The 22949-nt window shown below is 32.9% G+C and overlaps 1 protein-coding gene across 2 annotated transcripts in view; it reads right to left on the bottom strand.

The window, feature by feature from the left end:
- Nucleotides 1–22949, bottom strand: part of LOC149267572 (secretory carrier-associated membrane protein 1-like) — a 194561-nt gene that overhangs the window by 34961 nt on the left and 136651 nt on the right. For both annotated transcript variants that reach the window (XM_089399159.1, XM_089399157.1), the window contains exons 7-10: nt 22753–22815; nt 22537–22629; nt 22397–22443; nt 22198–22265 (exon numbers count right to left, since the gene is read on the bottom strand). In XM_089399159.1, the coding sequence (XP_089255285.1) occupies nt 22198–22265; nt 22397–22443; nt 22537–22629; nt 22753–22815 (271 nt within the window). The remainder of the gene's footprint in view (nt 1–22197; nt 22266–22396; nt 22444–22536; nt 22630–22752; nt 22816–22949) is intronic.

Below are 22949 nucleotides of genomic sequence, written 5' to 3'. Positions count from 1 at the left end.
GATATTTCATCAGCAGGGACCACTGATCCCAAACCTCTTTCTACTTCTTCAACTCCTTCTTCAGCTGAACCTATGGAGATTATTTAGTCAACTAAGATCAGCTCAGAAAAAGATACTAATATCTTCTCAACATTTCTAGAAATTAAACAAAATAATGAAAATCTTAAATCACAAATGTATAGTCAGTTTTGGAAACAAACATCCACCTCTTAACACATACTTCTATCTGCATTTGATAGTGAAATAGAAAGGATGAAAATGGCATTTTTGCAGGTTCAAATTCCATTTCTCAAATCGACAACAGATTACAAGAAGACCATATTTTCATTTGATGTAAACCAGATACATCCTATTGATCAAATGTATTTGCATAAGAAATTAGGTGAAATGTTATTTTCAACAATGACTACAATTGCCATGTCACTTTCCAAGCTCAGAATTGCCTTGTAAAATGTGCAGCCACAACTTAAGATTGAAAAACTATCATCTTTAGCTAAAGATAACAAATTTAAAGTCTTTAGAAGATATTATTGTTAAAATTGGATATGATGCCTAGGACTGCAAAGCAATTGAAGAAATACTCAAGAAGAATAATATAGAGATAGCAGCTTTGAAGAAACAGTTGAAACTGCCTTCAACTGAGGATCCACAAACCAAAGATATGGTAGAACATGAACAGTACAGGGAGGAGATGTTAAAGCTCATTATTGAGCAAAACATACAAATCAAGAAAATTGAAGAGCAAATAGAACAATTGCTCAAGGAAAGAGAGGCAGCACATCTTGTTGTAACCTCAGTAATAGCAATTCCCATAGCAAGTACAGAGCCAAGCTCATCTCCTACTGAATTCGCTTCATATTTAGCAATAGTTGAAACAACAAGTTTATCACAGGAGTTACAGGTACAAAAAAACAGAATGAAAAGTTACTCCACAAGTTCCAAACCCTGGAGTCACAGAAGGTAAAGAATGATACCTTGTATGTAGAGGAAATGTAAAAGTCACATAGGTTATAACTCAAGGTTAAACAATTAGAGAGTAACACTCTAATGGTAAACACTTTGGCCAAGGCCAAAAAGGACATCTGCTTAGATATCAGCCACTCCATAACAGAAGTATGGCCATCCATTAAAAAAAAATTTGAGCAGCAAGAATTGATTGCTAGATGCAGAATAGAGATAGATAATCATAGGGCAGCATTGGGCACAAAAGCCAAATAAGAAGCAAAGATAATCAAAGTACTAAACTCTAAGACCATGCAACAATTACAAGAGTTAAATATTCCAGATAGGACAAATATTATTTTGAAGGTTAAGAAAGTCCTAATGAAGAAGAATCTACTGACTCAACTGAAAACAAAGTGTGAAGATTTGAACATTGCAGTCAGAAGGTTTCATTCTAAATTCAGTATGTTGAATAAGAAAGGTTTACCAGGGTTAGTGTCATCAAATGATCAGCTAGTCAAATTGGACGATTACTGTGAAAAATTATATACTATTGCAGCAGACAATAGTCAATTTGTAGGGATAAAAAGACAAATTACTCGCAAAGAGTTTCTAGAAGCTTTGAGCCCTGACCTCACAATAAAATATGAAGTTGGGCATCCTTTTCTCATTAAACGCAATTTTGAAAGATATACCGAAGTTGATGAGATATTTAGAAGAATGGTAAATCTTGAGATACCAAGTGAGGAAAGGTGGGATCAATTGTGTGAAACAATTGATTAACTTTCCATCCCAACAAGAAGACAACACAATAGTTTTTGAAGGAACAGACATAAACAATTTCCTACCTAATAGGGACACATCATTTAGGAGTTTTCCTTTCCTATTTTCTTTCAGGCTATTTTTGTAATCGGTTTAGGATATTTTGTTTACTATCCAAACTAGTATAAATATCTCTCTTCTATGAGTTATTAAAGGTGGTACCCTTCCATAAGCAATTTTGTAATCATTGATGTACAAGCTTTTTCTAGATCACTGATAATAAAGCAAAGGATTCTGAATTTGATATCATACAGTCTCTTTTTCTTCTATAAGTATTTCATGTGTTCCATTCATTCTGATAATTCTACATATGTTTAAGTTTTACAAAGATATCAAGCGAGAATAAATGTGTTGCAGTTATTCTTAAAATTCCTTATGAATTTATTATTATAAAGGGATTGAGATATTGGATTGTTTGTCTGAAAGGCTCCCTCTAAATCATAAAATTGTTAGTATCTTATGTAATTTTAATCATATTTTGGTTAACTTTTGAACACTGGTCAAAGGTTTTCCCACTTATGATGATTTATCTTTCTACCTGAAATTTAAAGTAATCATATCTCCTTATTATTCTTTATGCACATCTTATCAACTTGAATCACTGTGTGAAGTTAAATAGCATCCCTTTGGTCATTTATTAGTACTATTTAAAAGGGTTAAATAAATCATTCTTATAATTTGTTTTATGTATTGGTCGTCCATAAAAACCAAAACCCAAAACCCAAAACCCAAAACAAATATCTTAGATGCTCTGGCATGATCAATTGACCATTATCATCTCAGAGGTACAACATCAATCTGGCACTGTTGTCAAGGACTCGAATTTGATTAGTTTCCCTGGGACAACGATATAAATCCTATTCCTTTAAAGGTGACTAAAGGTCTATATAGGTCAAAATTCTTCACCTGGCGACTCCATTGTACCAAACTGGCACCTTTTAAGCACACTAGATCCCATTCTGAATCTGACACAGTTAGCCCTCTGCCAGATCCAGAAAAACTTGTGAGAAGGGCCAATTCCAAAAGAAGACTTCATCCATCTTCTTCTTCTTCAGCCCTGCAGTCTGAAGATATATTATCATCAGATCCCTTTAGGAACATTCCATCCAATCCAGATTGGACACAATTATCACCTAGGGTTTCTGAACTTTTAGGTAAGGGAGTTGATTTTAAATCAGCTTTCCTTATTCACTCACTTGAAACATATCAAGTACCCTCACTACCATTAGAATCACCTAAATCTGAGGTTGAATTGGATGTTCATTTACCTGAATTCAAACCTACAGACTTCATATCCCCCACTACTTATTCATTCCCTTCTACTTCTGAACAACCTGAAGGGACCTTCTCTGTATACTCAAACCCACTCTTTGAAACAAAAGAGGATATTCAGTCATAGGTTTAGAAGTTAGTTATTAGGACTCCCTTAAAGTCATTTAGGATATCTCCTCCTTCTTCATATCCTCCTTCTTCACCTCCACACAGATATACACCTTCTCTATCACCATCTTCCTCTTCTTTTTCATCATCTACTCAAACACCTCATACACCATCTTCTACTATGGCATTCCAACCCATTGTACAAGCTAGATATGCAGCTTTAGTTTTGCCTCAAAACCTCGATGCATTCCCTCCTAGATATTTAAAACACCTTCCTAGGTATAATGGAGAAACTGGTTCCTCAGCTGAGGACCATCTTCAAGCATTTCTAGATTTTGTAGATAATATGAACGTAGAACAAGAAAATTACATGACGTTTTTTGTCCAATCTCTTGAGGGAAATGTTAGAACCTGGTTTAGGTAGTTACTTGCAAATTCCATTAGGTCATGGGAGGAGTTAACAAATATATTCAAAAACCAATGGGGTGTGAAGAAAGACCCTATTTACTTTTTGACTGAGTTTGAAGAACTAAAACAAAACTTTGGTGAACCTGTAGCTGATTTTATTAAAACGTTCAACAAACTTTACCATAAGATGCCTCCTGATTGCAAACCCCTTGTAGCAGCAGCCAAATCTAGGTTTTCAAACCTTAGAAGATGATTTTGTTGTAATGTTAAGATAAATAACTTCTAGGACTCTTGAATACATGCAGAACAATGCGATAGAGGTGGAAGCAAATAGAGCTACCTCATCCACCTTGAAAGCTAAAGAGGAAAAGGCCCAAAGAAAGCTTAAATTTAGTTAAGAGGCCTCTACTTCTTCGAAAAATAAAACTGAAGATTCCAAAATTGATGAGATCACTTCACTTCTTAGAAACCTATCCAATAGAATTTCCAAGATTGAAACTAGACCCAGAACCATTTAACAGACGGTCACTCGAACTCAAAATATGAATCAAGGACAATACAAAAGAACTCCACAATTACAAATTCTTCAAAGGCCTAGTAATGATCAGCAGGTTCCAACTCCTTTGTTGATCGATGATCAATAGCATGATGACAATACCATGACTATCACTGAAGATATTAACAATATGGATACCTCTTTTGGTCAGACCACTATTGTTCCTCTTTCACAGAATAAACAAATTCAAGAAGATCAGGAATCCTCACAGGTTTCCAAATACCATGCCTTCTCTGAATTTCTAATTGCAGAGCTAAACAAAAGATATGATCTCAGACCTAGACTTGGCCCCAGAAGACCTCTTAAGGAACCTCCAACAATTGAACCTCATACCAAAGTTGTTGAAACTCAGACAACTACTATTCGACCATTAAATCAGTCAAATGATACAGCTCAAATTGATAAAATTGTCATAACTACATTTAATGTTGAAAATGAGTTAGAAAGAGTTAAGATCCCTATACCACTTTCAAAACTTTGAATATAAAAATCAAGTTTCCAAATGGATACAAAACACCTTTGTTGATGTTGAAAGCGATGTTATTAGCCTTCAAGATGAAAAACCAGCAATTATCTTTGGTCCTAGCTCATATATGATAGATGAAATAATACCCCCTTTCTATGTGACACTGAAGACAAATGACTCCATGTTATGCAATTGTATTCTTGATTCTGGAGCATCACATAATCTCATGCCAAAAACCATCATGGATCATTTAAATCTTGATATAACTAGATCCTATCATGATTTGTACACCTTTGATTCCAAGAGGGTACCTTATCTAGGATTGATTAAGGATTTAGTAGTCACTCTTGCCCAAATCCTAGTAAAAAACATAGTTTTTTAGATAGGTTTTTGGCGATAATCACATCGAAATTCATTTATCAACGTGTTTCGAATCAGCAAGTGTGGTTCATTGTGAGGACAAGATGAAGAACCAGACCTTGGCAACAGATTAAGCAGAGAGATAGGGCATTCCAACGGCTAAAAAGAAACAACCAATTTGACCAAAGGTAAAGGCTGGGCAACAACTATTTTTGACCCGACCAAGATTTAGGGAAGAATTAGACATTTAATTAATAAATTGGTTAATTTGTTAAATTTATTTTATATAAATCTATATGTAATTAAATAAAACTATTTATATTTAATTAAAATAATATGAACTAAGAACATTAAAGGTAAAATAATTTATTATTTTCTTAAGTTTTTATTTAAAAGTAATTAAGTATAATATTTTCAACTCAATAAATTCATATTGATGATAATTACTAGGATAAAAATATAAATATTAATTCAAATAATGAAATAATCGATTAATTTGCTTATTTATCTTCATCTAACTACAACTAAAACCATAATGTTGTAGGGAATCTTATAAAGTATCAATTAAAAAGATAATAAGTTAAATAATGAGTTTGATTACTATATCTATGAAAATATGATATATAAGTATTATCCTTATATATAAATTCACATAAATATGAAATATTAGGATAAAAATCTAAAGTATTATTAATTAATTAATTATTGAGGCAGGGTGTTTAAACTATTTATATAAACTAAATATGTTACTAAATAGTTAGGGAAGAATTAGACATTTAATTAATAAATTGGTTAATTTGTTAAATTTATTTTATATAAGTCTATATGTAATTAAATAAAGCTATTTAAATTTAATTAAAATAATAAGAAGTAAGAAGGTAAAATAATTTATTATTTTCTTAAGTTTTTATTTAAAAGTAATTAAGCATAATATTTTCAACTCAATAAATTCATATTGATGCTAATTACTAGGATAAAAATATAGATATTAGTTCAAATAATGAAATAATGGGTTAACTTGCTTATTTATCTTCATCTAACTACAACTAAAACCATAATGTTGTAGGGAATCTTATAAAGTATCAATTAAAAAGATAATAAGTTAAATAATGAATTTGATTACTATATCTATGAAAATATGATATATAAGTATTATCCTTGTATATAAATTCACATAAATATGAAATATTAGGATAAAAATCTAAAGTATTATTAATTAATTAATTCATCAGATAATGTGTTTAAACTATTTATATCAACTAAATATGTTACTAATTATATTATGAATTGAACTTAAATGTATACCAAATGATCAGTTAATTAGTTTAAAAAAAATAATAAAATCTAAAAATTAAGAACATAATAAGGAAGGTTCCATAAACCTAATAATTATAAAAAAATAAATAACTTAGGAATAAATAGGTGAATAATAAAAGGAAAGAGTACCAAACAACAATCCAAAAGAAAGGGAAAATCCAAAAAATCTAGAAGAAGAGGAAAAAAAATCTGAAAAGAAAACAATGATGAGGGAAAAAAAAACATAGTATTAGATATAGTTGTCACTGATATCCCTCCCAAATTTGGAATGCTCCTTTCAAGGTCTTTCTGTGCCAAATTAGGGGGAACTCTTCAGATGGACATGTCTTATGCCACTATTTTGGTTTATGGGGGAGAACAACTTAGGTTGTATAGAGAAGTTAGATTTGTGTTGTATGTAAAATATATTAACCAAGGAACCACCCCATCTATGTTATTGATCAAGATTTAGCTACTTGCAACTCTCTTCAAATCAAATACATGAATCTCAAGTAAAAATTGAAGATGTAGTTGAAAACCCTATATCAAATCAGACTGATGTGTGGAAGTTATTCTTTGATGGCTCTTGTACAAAGGATGGAGCAGGGCTGGGGTAGTATTAATCTCACCAAAAAAAGAAAACATTACACAATCATGTAAACTTGATTTTGGAGTTACTAATAATGTAGCAGAATACAAGGCATTCCTTCTAGGACTATAGTTAGCCAAAAGTTTAAAGGTACACAACTTGAGTGTCTTCACTGAATCCGAACTCATTGTGAGAGAGGTTAGGAATCTTTTCCAAACAAAGCATCCTAGGCTTAGATCTTATCGAAATGAGATTTGCGATTCCACTAAAAATTTATTTAATGCCTCCAACATAACTTATGTCCCTAGAAATGAAAACATACATGCATATTCTTTAGCTGTCTTTCCAAAGTCATTTAAAATTCCTTATCAAACACAAGTGTTATACCATATCCAGGTCAAATATAGGTCATCCATACCAGATAACCAAAAGCATTGGCAGGTGTTTGATGACGATGAACAACTAAAATCCCTCCTTCAAGTTGTAGGTGAATTTTCTCTTCTGCAAATTGATGAAGACAATCTTGACATGATTAATCCTTAAGCTAATGATGATCCAGAACTAAACTCCAAAATTGCAAATCATGACATCATACAATTATCAAACAAATTCATTCTTAAAGGGTTAATTCCTTTAGAGAAATTATTTGATTATAATGATGTCCCTCGAAACCCTCCATCCATTTCTCCTAAAGATGACATCAAAGAAATCAATATTAGAACCCAAGAACAAGTGAAAAATATAAAAATCTCTACATCTTTAGCCCTAAAAGTTAAAAATGAAAATCTTAATTTACTTAAAAGGTACAAAGATGTTTTTTCTTGGTCTTATGCTGATCTTAAAACCTATGACACATCCCTCATTGAACATAAGATCCCATTAAAAACTGAAGCTAAACCCTACCAGAAAAAACTCAGAAGAATTAACCCAGTTCTTCTACCAACTATTGAGAAAGAGCTTAAGAAAATGTTAGATGCACAGATTATTCTTCCACTAAGATATTCTAATTGGATTGCCAACCTAGTACCTGTCAGGAAAAAGAATGGTGAAATTAGACTCTGTGTTGATTTTAGGAACTTAAATAAAGCATCACTAAAGGATAACTATCCATTACCTAAGATAAATCAATTACTTCAACAAGTTTCTGGAGCTAATAGACTTTCTATGTTAGATGGTTTTTCTGGTTATAAACAGATTATGTTCGACACATCGGATAAGGAAAATACTGCCTTCACAACACCTTGGCATAATTTTATGTATGCTAGGATGCCATTTGGTTTGACAAATGCAGGAGCTACATTCCAAAGAGCTATGGATATAACTTTTGTAGGCCAGGTAAATAAATTTCTTGTTATTTATCTTGATGATCTTACAGTCTTTTATAATTCTGATCAAAAACATTTAAAGCACTTGATGAAGCTTTTTGAAAGATGTAGGAAATACAGAATATCATTGAATCCAAAGAATTCTCTATTTTCTATCACAAAAGGGAAATTTCTCAACCATATAATTTCTAAAAATGGAGTAGTCATTGATCCAAATAGAGTATCAGTCATTCAAACATTATCATTACCTAGAAATAAAAAGGAAGTTCAGGCTTTCCTTGGTAAAATCAACTTTTTAAGAAGATTCATACCCAATTATGCTGAAATTGTCAAAGATATAATTGATATGCTTAAAAAGGGTCATGAGGTTAAATGGACTGTCTCTTCTAGACATGCATTTGATCAAATCAAGAAAGCTATTTCTAAAGCCCCAACCTTGGCCAGTCTTGATTATACCAAACCATTTAGTATCTTTTCCTTTGCCTCTGAAACAACCCTTGCTACTGTTTTACTACAAAAGAATGAAGATTCCCATGACCAACCTATAGCCTTTTTCAGCAAAGTCATGAGAGATGCTGAGCTCAAATATGACATAATTGAGAAGCAGGCTTATGCCCTAGTCCAGTCTTTGAAATCTTTTAGGATGTATGTTTTACATTCAACCATTATAGCTTATGTCCCCAACAGTGTTGTTAAAACTGTTCTCACTCAACCAGATACTGATGGGAGGAGAGGTAGATGGATCACCCAAATTTTGGAGTATGATCTAACTATCAAAACCACAAAGCTAGTAAAGGGTCAAGGATTAGTTAAGCTTCTAGATGAGTCCAATTGTAAAGTGCTAGGCATCAACTCTGTTTTGGAAATACTAGGGAAGAATCCACATGAACCTTCCCAAAATTCAAATGAGAATAATCCACAAGAATCTTCTGTCTATGCAAAAGGGGGGAATCCACAAGAACCTTCCCAACATCCTGAAGAAAAGAATCCACAAGAACACTTCAGATCAGACCATTTCTATACATATTGATGAGAAATTTCTGTTATCAAATTGGTACCAAGATATTGTAAATTTCTTGATTAATTTTGAATGTCCTGCACCATTTTCCAAAAGTCAATGTAAAACTCTCAAATTGAAAGCAGTCAAATATTGCATCATAAATGCAAATTTGTACTAGAAAGACCCACTCAATATCTTATTATTATGTTTAATAGAATCAGAGGCTCAAGGGATCATTTACCAATTCCATGCAGGATATTGTAGAGGACATTATTCTTGGAGAGCAATAGCATATAAGATATTAAGGCAAGTATTTTTTTGGCCAACATTGTTCGTACAAGTAGGAGCAAAGGTCAGAAGTTGTTTCCCTTGTCAGATGTTTACTAGTAATCAAAATCCAGAAGCTCTTCCATTTATCCCAACATTGGTCTTAGCACCTTTCTTCAATGGGGATTAGATTTTATTGGAGAGATTCATCCTACTTCAAGCACTCAGCACAGATGGATCCTCACTGCAATAGACTACTTTACTAAAAGGGTGGAAGCAATTCTAGTAAGAAATGCTACTGATGTAGTAATGATCAAATTCATTGAAGAAAAAATTTTATCCGGGTTTGGTTGCCTATAGAAAATTGTTACTGACAATGCCACAACATTTTCCAGTGTTAAATCGAGTTTTGCCAGAAATATCAGATTGTTTACACCATTCAACTCAATATTATCCTAAAGGCAATGGTCTCACAGAATCATCTAATAAAAGGCTGGTAAAGGTTATCAAGAAAACTTTAGCAAATCATAAAAACAGTTGGGACAGTCATCTAATTTATGCATTGTGGGCAAACAGGATTACTGCAAAGAGATCTACTGGAAAGTCTCCTTTTCAGTTATTTTATGGGAAAGATGCAATTTTCCCTACCAACTTGGATTTTCTTGTTTTAAACTTTCTACAAGAATCAACTGATGAACCTGATGATTTTTCAAGGAGGATTAATCAAATCATTGAACTAAATGAGAACAAAGATGAAGTCCAATATAAATTGAAAAAATATTAGAATAAAATAAAGAGCCTGTTTGATAGAAAATCCAGGGAAAGGGACTTCAAGGAGGGAGATTTAGTTCTAAGATGGGATTCCAGAAGAGAAGACAAAGGAAAACATGGAAAGTTTGACAACCTCTGGTTCGGACCTCTAAGTATTGCTGAAGTAAAAGGAAACAACACTTTTGTGTTGCAAAATCTAGAGGGACAATATTCCACATTTCCTATTAATGGAAGATTTCTGAAACATTATATTCAGTATTGAGAAGTTTGAAATAGATTTTACTACCATCATTGTAATAATTCCAGTTTTTATTTACCTTTCCAACTGTCAGTATGATTTTTTACAGCAAAGACTCTAGAGCCTGAGGAGAAGGCACATGGATCTGCAAGTTCTCTGCATTCTACAGGAGAAAGAAGTCCCCAGTTGGAGTCGATGTTGTAGCATTTTTGTTTTTGATAAGTTAGCCATTAGTTGAAAAAATCAAAATACCATTGAAAATGACAAGTTAGGATATGGACCAAAAACAAAATTGAAAATAAAAAAATGTTAGGATCTATTATCATTTTAGGTCCATATCATAAAAAATGAAAGGGTAGTTTCTCTAAAAAAGGAAGGCAAATCATAAAATGTTAGATAAGAAATAATAAGAAAATATTTTCTTTAGAAAATAAAAATTAAGGCTGCTAGTTCAAATGCGCCTTTGAAATTTGTTGTTTAGTTTAAATAATGCTTAAATTCCTTAATCGGGGTTTAATTATTGTGATAAACTTTATTACCTTGCAAATATTCAATAATGCATGATTTTTCCATATGGATGGAAGCGAAAAAACATCAAATCAATGCCAAATAACCACCGAGAATTTTCAACAGACATAATTAACGACGCCAGGATCAGCGGCAGAGGTAGAATTTCAGCCCCCCTTCAACTGTTTCCCATTAATGTGACCGGGGGGGTTTGAAAATTTGTTTCAATTGCCACCCATTTTTTCTACATGTCACTTTCATAGCATTTCGGGCCCCCAAATCCCAAAACCATAAACCACCTCTCCAACCCCCCCCCCCCCCAAAAATTCCACTGGCGGTTTCCTCTCTTCCAATGGTTGACCTCGCTCCCACGCCATATCATCAACCCGTTATCCCCTTCTCCATATGGAAGTTGCCACGTCACAAATCTGTTATCCCTCACCCACTCACAAACTGCCACATCATAAATCTGTTGCGCCATACACTCTTATCCCATTGCCAGCCTCATTTAACAGTTTTACCCTCCGGTTAGACAATTAATCCCTCTCCTCTGTAATAAATTTCCTACGGTTAGATTCTAAACAGAAAATTAAGCCAAAATTTACTTATAAATAGCTCATGGCTCTACCCTTTATCACATTTCTGCTTCCATTCACATCACCTAAAGCTTTATTTGCTCTGTGTATATTTCCCTTGTCATCCGTTTTTCAGATAAATCGATTTTCATATTCCACCCTTTGCAGCAAGATGGATCCCAAAATTAAAACACAGAAAACTACCAAAGAAGGGAATCGATTTACAGCCTTGCTTGACTTGGATCACCTTCCCCTTGCAGACTCCCTGTTCAAAGTCACCGACTATGAATGTGAATTCGATTTCCACGAATTGCATTTGTGGCTAAAGCATAAATATACAGATAAAGAAGATCCCATTTGTTTCTAGGAGACACTTTTTCCCTTGTTCTCCTTTCCCAAAACTCATCATTTCCCTTATTTGATCACTTGGTGTCAAGCCAGGTATGATCCTGTGCAAAGAATAGTGATGACTCACTATGGAAAAATCTTGATCACCATTACTACTCAGAGTATAAACCAAATGCTAATGATACCTTCATCTCACTCCCTTAACTATTTCTCACTAGCAACTCTCATGGACCTTTATAATAAACTCACCTTCCCACAGAGAGCCCTTATTTTTGAACTTTTTTTGCCATAAGATGTTGAATTACCCAAGAGAAACCCACCTTATTCATCTTCTATGTTCCTTGAAGCCACTAGACATATCATCTCCCTGCTATCATACCTCCTAGGCTATGAAAATGATCAACTTGTTGATGAATCCATCCTTGGATTCTTTTCCATTTTCAATAAGGAATATCAACCTGCTTTCATGTATAATTATAGCGAGTTCTTGGTTGATAATATACATGAAAAATTTATGAATTTTACCACACAAGGATTGTTCAGATATAGCTCAGTCATAATCCATTTGATTTTTTTTCAGCATGGAGATTCATTGCACATTCAGCTTAACAGGCAAGATGAGCAAGGAGTGAATCAATTAGTGATTCACTGGACAGAGTTAGTTAAAGCAAAATCATCAAAGTTTATAGATTCTTTTGTACATCCAGTTCTTCAATTACTCAATAGCCAGGTAGAGCCCAGAATTGGAGAAGAAATTAAGAAAACATTGCACCTATCTGAACAAACCAAGACTGGTGACTGGTATCTGTACCGGAACTACATTGAAATTAGGATATATGGCAGTGAGCTAGCTCCATAAAAACTGCCTAAGTATGTGCCAATGAGGATATTCTCACTCGAATACATTAGGCAGATGATAAATATGGATGAAGTCCATTTTGTCTCAGGTAAGAAAAAGTCACAATTCAAACTCAAAGCCAAGGTAGGGACATTCATCTGTAATACTAGGTCTACAGGTACAAAGGTAGACAAATTGTTGAAGAACATGAATCTCCAGCCAAGCTTCACCTGGTCTTATGATCCTTTTAGGATCATTTCAGCCCTAAGTGTTAAGTTGAAGGCAACACCTTACAACCATACTCCTAGGCCAAAATTGGAGAAGTTTATGAACCAGGAGCAGTGGTCTGAAGGGACTCTATTAGAAGCAATGAACAGGTTATAATCACTACACAGGAAAATACTCCAGTCACTCAGAGTACTCAGCACAAAAGAGCCAGATAGGAAACTCAGTCAGTTACAGAATCAATTAAATATTATTCTATACTACAAAATAAATTGAACACCAGATTGTCAATATCACCACGGAGAAAGCCACCAGAAATAATTGATCTTGGAGATTTAGAAGATATTTCATCAGCAGGGACCACTAATCCCAAACCTCCTTCTACTTATTCAACTCATTCTTCAACTGAACCTGTGGAGATTATTTAGTCAATTGAGATCAACTCAGCAAAAGATATTTATATCTTCTCAACATTTCCGGAAATTAAATAAAAATATGAAAATATTAAGTCACAAATGTATAGTCAGTTTTGGAAATGGACATACACCTCTCAACACAGAATTCTCTTTGCATTTGACAGTGAAAGAGGAAGGATGCAAATGGAATTTTTGCAAGCTCAAATTCCATTTCCACAATCCACAGTAGATTACAAAAATACCATATTTGTATTTGATGTAAACCAGATACATCATATTGATCAAATGGATTTGCATAGGAAATCAAGCGAAATGTTATTTTCAACAATGAATACAACTTCCATGTCTCTTTCCAATCTCAGAATTGCCTTGTCAAATGTCCAGTCATAGCTTAAGATTGAAAATTTTTCATATTTAGCTAAAGATAACAAATTAAAGTCTTTAGAAGATATTATTGTTAAAATTGGATATGATCCCCAAGACTGTAAAGCAATTGAAGAAATACTCAAGAAGAAGAATATAGAGATAGCAGCTTTGAAGAAACAGTTGAAACTGCCTTCAACTGAGGATCCACAAACCAAAGAGATGGAAAAAAATGAACAACACAGGGAGGAGATGTTGAAGCTCATTATTGAGAAAAACATACAGATCAAGAAAATGGAAGAGAAAATAGAAAAATTGCTCAAGGAAAAGGAGGCAGCATAGCTTGTTGTAACCTCAGTAACATCAATTCCCATAGCAAGTACAGAGTCAAGCTCATCTCCCACTAACATTGCTTCATCTTCAGCAACAGTTGAAACAACAAGGTTATCACAGGAGTTACAAGCACAAAAACAACAGAATGAAAATTTACTCCAAAAGTTCCGAACCCCGAAGTCATAGAAGGTAAAGAATGATACCTTGTATATAGAGGAAATGCAAAAGTCAGATAGGTTAGAACTCAAAGTTAAACAATTAGAGAGTAAGACTCTAATGGAAGACACTTTGGCCGAAGCCAAAGAGGACATCTAGTTAGATATCAACCACTCCATAACAGAAGTATGGCCATCCATACAAATTATTTTTGAGCATCAAGAATTGATTTCTAGATGCAGAATAGAGATTGATAATTAGAGGGTAACATTGGGCACAAAATCCAAAGAAGTAGCAGGGATGATCAATGTAATAAACTCTAAGACTAGGCAACAGTTACAAGAGATAAATATTCCAAATAGGACAGCTACTATTTTCGAGATTAAGAAAGTCCTAATGAAGAAGAATCTACTAACTCAGTTGAAAACAAAGTGTGAAGCTTTGAACATTGCAGAAGGTTTCATTCTAAATTCAGTATGTTGAATAAGAAAGGGTTACCAAGGTTAGTCTCATCAAATGATCATCTATTCAAATTGGATGATTACTATGAAAAATTATATACTATTGTAGTAGACAGCAGTCAATTTGCAAGATAAAAAGACAGATGACTAGCAAAGAGTTTCTAAAAGCTTTGAGCCCTGACCTCACAATCAAATATGAAGTTGGACATATTTTTCTCACTAAACCCAATTTTGAAAGATATATCGAAGTTGATGAGATATTTTGAAGAATGGTAAATCTTGAGATACCAAGTGAGGAGAGGTGGGATCAATTGTGTAAAACAATTGATTAACTTTCCATCCCAACAAGAAGATAGCACAATAGTTTTTGAAGGAATAGTCATCAACAACTTCCTACCTAATAGGGACACATCGTTTAGCAGTTTTCTTTTCCTATTTTCTTTCAGGCTATTTTTGTAATCAGTTTAGGATATTTTTTTTTCTATCCAAACTAGTATAAATAACTCTCTTCTACGAGTTATTAAAGGTGGTACCTTTCCATAAGAAATTTTGTAAGCATTGATGTACAAGCTTTTTCTAGATCACTGATAATAAAGCAAAGGATTCTGAATTTGATATCATACAGTCTCTTTTTCTTCTATAAGGCTTTCATATGTTCCATTCATTCTGTTAATTCTACATATGTTTAAGTTTTACAGAGATATCAGGTGAGAATAAATGTGTTACAATTATTCTTAAAATTCCTTCTGAAGTTATTATTATAAAGAGATTGAGATATTGGACTGTTTGTCTGAAAGGCTCCCTCTAAATCATAAAATTGTCAGTATCTTATGTAATTTTAAGCATATTTTGTTTAACTTTTGAACATTGGTCAAAGGTTTTCCCACTTATGATGATTTATCTTTCTATCTAAAATTTAAAGTAATCATATCTCCTTACTATTCTTTCTGCACATCTTATCAAATTAAATCATTGTGTGAAGTTAAATAGTAGCCCTTTGGTCATTTATTAGTACTATAAAAAAGAGTTAAATACATCATTCTTATAATTTGTTTTATGTATTGGTCCTCCATAAAAACCAAAACCCCAAAACAAATATCTTAGATGCTCTGTCATGATCAATTGACCATTATCATCTCAGAGGTACAACAGGAGGAGCGTTGGAGCTCTGGAGGCTTGAGAAGGTGGAGCAGTTAACATCTCTTGGAGCGCTCATGCCTTGAAGAAATACTTGTTGGATATACTCATCTTGGATCTTGACATGTCATTTATAGAGGGAGAACTTTATATGTGGGCATATCATCTTGTGTATAGGATTCTTGTGGTCAACTAGCTCCACAATTGTATTTTTATCATCCCTCACTCTCATATAAATAAAGGGATAAGAGAATCACTTGTTCATACTTGATTTCATGGATTCATTAATGATACACTTGTATTATATATGTGAAGAACATAGTGTAGTAGATATTCTCATAATCTTTATCATATTTTCTTTCTTTTTCATAGAGCCCTAGGGTTCTATGAGAATTTTAAGTGCAATTCTAGGGTTAAGGTTTTTCCCTAATAAGGTAAATAATCTAAGATGTTTGGTAAACCAAATTGTATAAAATAAGAATTATATCTTAAATATCTTATGAGAGAATAATTCTAGGGGCTTGGTGTTGAGAAATCTATTAGGTAAACAACTTAAGGTTTTTCTTAAATGATTTCTCTTACTTTGACATTTTCTTGTCATGTTTCTCTGATTAGTTCTTCTTTAAATTTATTATATTTTTATCATCAAGACCAATACCAAACAATGAATGTCACAAACTAAAAGAGGACATAAGATATAGGTACTCAGCGAGGGAAAAACTCCTATGGAGGAGAAAACCCTGTCAAACTATTCCACTAGTAGATTCAAATCAGATTGAGATAATCAAGACCTCATAGACATTCTTTAAACCATCAAGTGAGCCCCCCAAGTCAAATTTTTAGTCAAATCTTCCTTTTTTATTCAACATAAATTCTTCAGCAAAATTTTAGATTTCTTTGCAATCATGAAGCTTAGCTAGTGATTTCGGTCTTGTAGTATCTAAATTATATCCTGAGACTTCAGCCCCTATAATTCAATAATGGATCCTTTACAAATGTGGGAGAGATTCCTTCACTCGAACTTTTTTCCTATTTCTTTAGACTTCACATCCCTTTCTTGACATGTCAAATTGTAGAACGAATTTCAGAGAGTGAATCCAAATAGGTCGACATCATTTGCTATTTATAGTGGTTGGAGTATATTCTTTTGAGGTTGACATGAACTGCTTGAATTCAACTTGATTTCTTTGATGTGCTAGAGGTTAACTTGATGGAGAAGGGATTTACATGATCAAAATAATAATTCTTTCTCGACTGAAATATCCCAAGAAGGATCTAAAATATATTGGCATAGACTTTGAAACAATAAAAAATCCTAGAGCACTGAATGGGTGCTTTGACCTATTTACCATTGACCTAAGCATGAAACCCATGCTTTAGTAAGTCAATTTATTTTTACATTAAAATTCCATTTTCTTTACATTATGACTCAAATACAATTCTGAAGACCAACACTAGTTACATTCTTCGACACTCCCTCTTAACTAGGAAGGTATTCATAATTACATATATACATAGGTACATCGAAGATATCAAAATGATGTTTTTTAATAAGAGTTATACCACACACAATACCATAGATTATATGCTTGACCAAGGTATCTAATGAGGTGCGACTAAGGTGTTCTCCAAGCTTTAGCCACTCTAGGTATCATCAACCTTCAACTCTAACACCAACACATGGATCTAGGTGTGTATCCAAGGTTGAAGCTCCAAAACCAATGCCACCCTCCCTACTTCAGCATCTAGACATCATCATAGGTTACCAAAATGTCCTCCCAAGCATCTTTTTGCTTCAACTAAACTAGATATATCCACCAAACTTCTTATGGATATATTTTCACAAACAAAACCTCAATTAGTAATAAGCTATCACTATATATACATATTTAACACAAACCTTTAGGGTCCTTAATCATTCTGATGCTTCTTAGATCATCATCATATTATTCAAACACATACAGGAAGGTTTTTCTTTTACTTTATAGCAGCATCAAAATCAACGTCAACACTTCTTCCAGATCATCAAAGTCTTGATTTACAACTTTGTCATTCACGAGTATCTATCCACAAGGCTTCATTCATGATCTTTATTTGCTATTCAAGGTCTTAGTTTTCACATTATGCCCTCCCTCTCAACTAGGGAGATACTCCCTTTCTTTGATCCAAGATCCGTCTCAACTTAGGGAGATCAATAACTTCATTCTTATAGGTTCTTTTTCATATTATCAGAGAAACTTCAACCTTTCAAAGTTTCATTCTTTTAGGAACATCATTATTTCTTATGGAAACAAGGTCATCTATACAAAATTCTTGTAGCTTCTCTTATCTATCATCATCATCATTATTATCAAATCATCTTCAAATATGAACATCTTCAACATCTTGAAGATTATGTACCTACAAATTTTCAACAAAAAGTACAACCAAGTACAAATATACAAAAACATGAAGTTGACTATATCAAAATCATGTCATTATAAAGGAAGCATCAAAAAAATCAAGCTTTAGGAATCAAATACATAAACCTAATTAGGTTCATAGTCAACAAGGGTTATAACTATTATATTTTGGACTTCAACAACTTGCTAGGCCTTTTGTTGCAAACCCTTGATTCCATCATTGAGACTTAAAGTTGTAGATAAGTAAATCAAGTTAGAAACATAATCATAGGATTTATATCTTCAAAATTATTCCCCATAACTTTATGTCAAATTCTACTACGGTTTTTTTCATAAACCATAGATTTGATTTATCAACAATCAAATTAGCATACTATCATTTCATATCTAGGGATTCATTCTTATATCCATCTCTTACTAGGGTTTTTATTGTAAACCCTAGATACACAAATTAAGTTTCAAAAATTAGATATATAAAAATTTGATTAGACTAGGGTTTCAATCATGCACAAGATCATACACTGAGGTCTTCATTTGATTATTGCAAAGGTTTTTTCATAAAGCCTAATTCACCAAACCCTAAAATCTAGGATTTTATCATATAATTTAAACATCAACAACAAACCATAAACATCAAGAGCATAAGATTTCATTACACGTTCTAAACTTTATCAACAAACCTAAAGTGGACTAGGGTGTCATCTTTAGCATACCCTAAGCATCTAAAGGCTAGGGTTTTACAATGAACCCTCTAGGTTAGGGTTTCACCAAAATGAGAAAACATTAAGAGATAATGTGATAAGGGTAGATTCAATCCAAAGACTAATCACCCATAAAAGAATCCTTATGATTCAAAAACCTAGATATGAGAGAGTGGGTTATGTATAGTAAATTCCAAAACTAATCATAAATTTTTGTGTGAGGGAGACTAGCAATAAATCATGTGAACTTTGAACATACCTTGAGTTGCTCCTTTTACAAACCTTGTAGGGTTTCCTTATTGAAGACTCCCTTTTACCATCTTCAAGTTCTAATACCATATGAGTTAATTTGTGCCCAAGAATCCAACTTTTTCTTCCTTCAATATGTCCCTAAAATATTTATTGACAAACACAACCAAAATGTGCAAGTATAATAACATAATGATTGATTAGGGTTTTCATTACCTTAAATGATTTTCAAGGGATTTTGAGTACAAATCTTAACTAGTTCTAGAGGCATTATGTAAAAAATATTCAGTTCTATTTTCACAAATAATTGACATATATTACAAGCCCTAGATATCATGACTTAGGATATGTTCTATCTAGGTTTTATAATTCCTAAATATTAACAACTTTTAATAAAAACTAGACAACCCTAAATTTAAATAACCAAACACTTATGAAAATTGCATGGGAGATCTTTTAACAAGTATTTATCTGATACATACCTCAAGATTACATACCTCAGCCTACTATGCTTGAAAATTTGATGTTTCATTGAGCTTGCTTCTCTTCTTTGCAAACTGAATATATAATGTTAGATGACTAAGGCATAAATAACAAAAATAATACTTAGACCTTGATGAGATGCTTGGTACAAGGGAATTTGAGCAAATTCTTTTGTTGTTGTAAAATGCTTCTTCCTTCATTGAAACAGAGAAATTAAGTTTGATCAATGACTTCTTTCTTTCTTCAACGATAAGCTATATATCAAATTTTGTATTCACTATTTTTCTTAAAGTATCAATCAGGGATGCAAATTCAAAATACAATCCCTTTTAAATTCTAGTTTGAGTCAGATGTAGAGGCCACTACATGACTATTTTGATCACTAGAATGAGCAAACACTTGATATGTCCTTTGATTCTTCACCTATTGTAGATACTCAACCTTCCTTTATATATATATATATATATATATATATATATATATATATATATATATATATATATATCCTCCTTTATATATATATATATATATATATATCCTCCTTTACAAGAATATTGGCTCCTTCAGAGATTATCTCTAGTGCCTCTAAATATATTTGATCTTGGTTCTTTTGGTAAGTAGACACTTTACTTGATATGAAGACCTTCTTTCTAGGTCATAAAGAATATTCTCATTTTTTTATTCGGTAACCCCAGAATCTTTGAAACTCGAGGTAATTTAGATCTTAATTTCATACCTGGCACTTAGTTTTCTCCTTTAAGAATCTTAGTATTGACTAGGCTTATAGCCTAGTTACTTCGATCTCCAAAAAGTGCTTCTATGCTCCTCTCACTACTTTAGTATTTCAGTTTTAGGCGGCAGCTTAATTACCTAGGTCTATGATCTAATTGCAGAGGTAAGAATTTATGAACATGCCTACAAATGTGTCACATTGGTTTGGTTTGGTTTCCTTTCTAGATAGTTTGGTTTTTCCAAGGCAGATTTTAAATTATTTTTCTTTAACACTAAAGTGATATTCTTGTTGTCTTGATTTTTTGACTTTAGCCCTCATACCATGTTGAGAAATTTATTAGGGCAACAATTTAGGATATTTCTTAAATGATTTCTTTTACTTTGGCATTTTCTTGTGATGTTTCTCTTATAAGTTCTTCTTTCAATTTAGTATATTTTTATCATCAAGAACAATGTCAAACAATGAATATTACGAACTAAAAGAGGACACAAGATGTACCACTTAGCCTAAGCAAAACCCCTATGGAAGGAAAACCCAATCAAACTCTTCCACTAGTATATTAAAATCAGATTGAGATGATCAATACCTTACAGACTTTCCTTCAACCATAAAATTAGCCTCCCAAGTCAAATTTTCAGTCAAATCTACCTATTCAACATCGTTTCTTCAACAAATTTTCGTAGTTCTCTACAATCCTTAAGCTTAGCCAGCAATTTATGTCCTACAATATGTGAAGTATATCATGAGACTTCAGCCCTTGAAATTCAATCACGGATCCTTTACACGTGGTAGAGGTTCCTTAGCTTGACCTTTTCTCCATCCCTTTCTTGACAAGTCAAATAGAAAAATAAATTTCAGAGTGAGCCATTCCAAATAGGTCAACTTCATTTGTTATATATAATGGTTGGATTCTATTCTTTTGAGGCAGACATTAACTGTTTGAAGTTGACTTGATGTCTTTGATGTGGTGGAGGCAGGTTGGATGGAGAAGGTGTTTACATGATTAAAATAATATTTTTTGTTGACTTAAATTTTCCAAGAAAGGCCTAAAATATATTGACTTAGACTTTGACACAATACAAAAATTCTAGAGCACTTAATAGGTGTTTTGATCTTTTGATCATTGATTCAAGCATGAAATTTTTGTTTTAATAAGTTAATTTTTTTTTACAATAAAATTCCATTTTCTTTTTTTTTTATAAATACATTACATTATCACTCAAATACAATTATGAAGAAAGACACTAGTTACATTCTTCAACACTTTGAAACCTACTACTCAGAGAATGACATTAATTGCACATTTATGGGGAGCAAGTGTTTGAGGCAAGGAGTATCTTTGGTGTAGAAATCAACTTGGCTTAATAGTCTTTCCTAGCTCAAAGGTTTTGGTGGCTAAAGTTTTCTATTTTTTCCCTAGTTAAGGTTCAAGAGATGAAGATTGTATCAACTTGTAATAAGCTCTAAGCATCTACATAAACGTGATCTCTTATATATTAATAGAGTGTTTTAACTATTTATTTCATCTTCAACTTTGTACCTGAAATAGCACATACGTGCTAAATCAAATTGTAGTGAATTTTATGAATTATTCAATCAATTCCAAGGAAGGATTATGAATGATTTCTCACCTAGTCCAATTGCTCTACGTGACTAGCTTTGTCTTTCTGTTTCTAATGGAGATCTACTTTTACTTGCAAATTAGTAGCAATGGAGATCTACTTTTATTTGAATGTGGATACTAAAATAGAAAGTGAAATGAACACGATAGCAATTGTTAGTAGTTTGAATACAACACATTTGCAGGCATGCATTCATTAATAGTTTGAATACAACATATTTGCACTTACGTCAACGATGCCAAATTGCCGACAACTGGAGGGGCAACGACAACAAATATGCAGAAGCCAATGTGAAACTGCCATAAACAAAGACCATTACGAGCTCAATAGCAGTTCAACCATCGATCATATCAAAACATCAATTTACAGAACATTTGTTTAGAGAGGGAAACATTACAAGTTACACACAGTGGAGGGTAGAAATTACCATGAATGTTAAGAAAAACCAGCCAAACCTTAAAGCACTATCCTTCCCGAATATCCAAAGCAACAAAATGGATGAACATTTCTCATAATGTCACATGCATTTCTCCTAAATGTAATTTTTAATACAAAAAATGATATACCTCATGGCACGGTATAAAGGTTTGTACCACAGGGCATAAGACCCAGGGCAACCGGCGAGAGCATAGATTACAGCAAGTAGCCAGTTAGTGATCGCTGCAGTTAACCAAATTTAATAAATTCCAGAAGCACATAGAAAACAAATATCACAATTGGACATATTTATCGAAAAAAATAAAGCAATTTTAACGAAAATGATGTAAGAATTATAACACTCACCAACTCCCCTCGTCAATGCAACACTCACTGCGATGATATTCCATACAAGGCACAACAGCAAGCCTGCAAGGTTTCAAACATTAAATTAGAATCTAATTTATGCAGATTTCCATGCAAACTTGGGTTTCTAGAAGACCATTTGAAGGGGCAAACGACAATATTTGATAGCCAAATGACAAAACCGCATTATTGATTAC

This window comes from Pinus tabuliformis, chromosome 6 (assembly GCF_031772625.1).
Source record: "Pinus tabuliformis cultivar Carrire ecotype Pingquan chromosome 6, CPIR1, whole genome shotgun sequence".
Lineage (NCBI taxonomy): Eukaryota > Viridiplantae > Streptophyta > Pinopsida > Pinales > Pinaceae > Pinus > Pinus tabuliformis.
The sequence above is the reverse complement of the archived record's forward strand: the minus strand, read 5'-3'. Positions and strand labels throughout refer to the sequence as shown.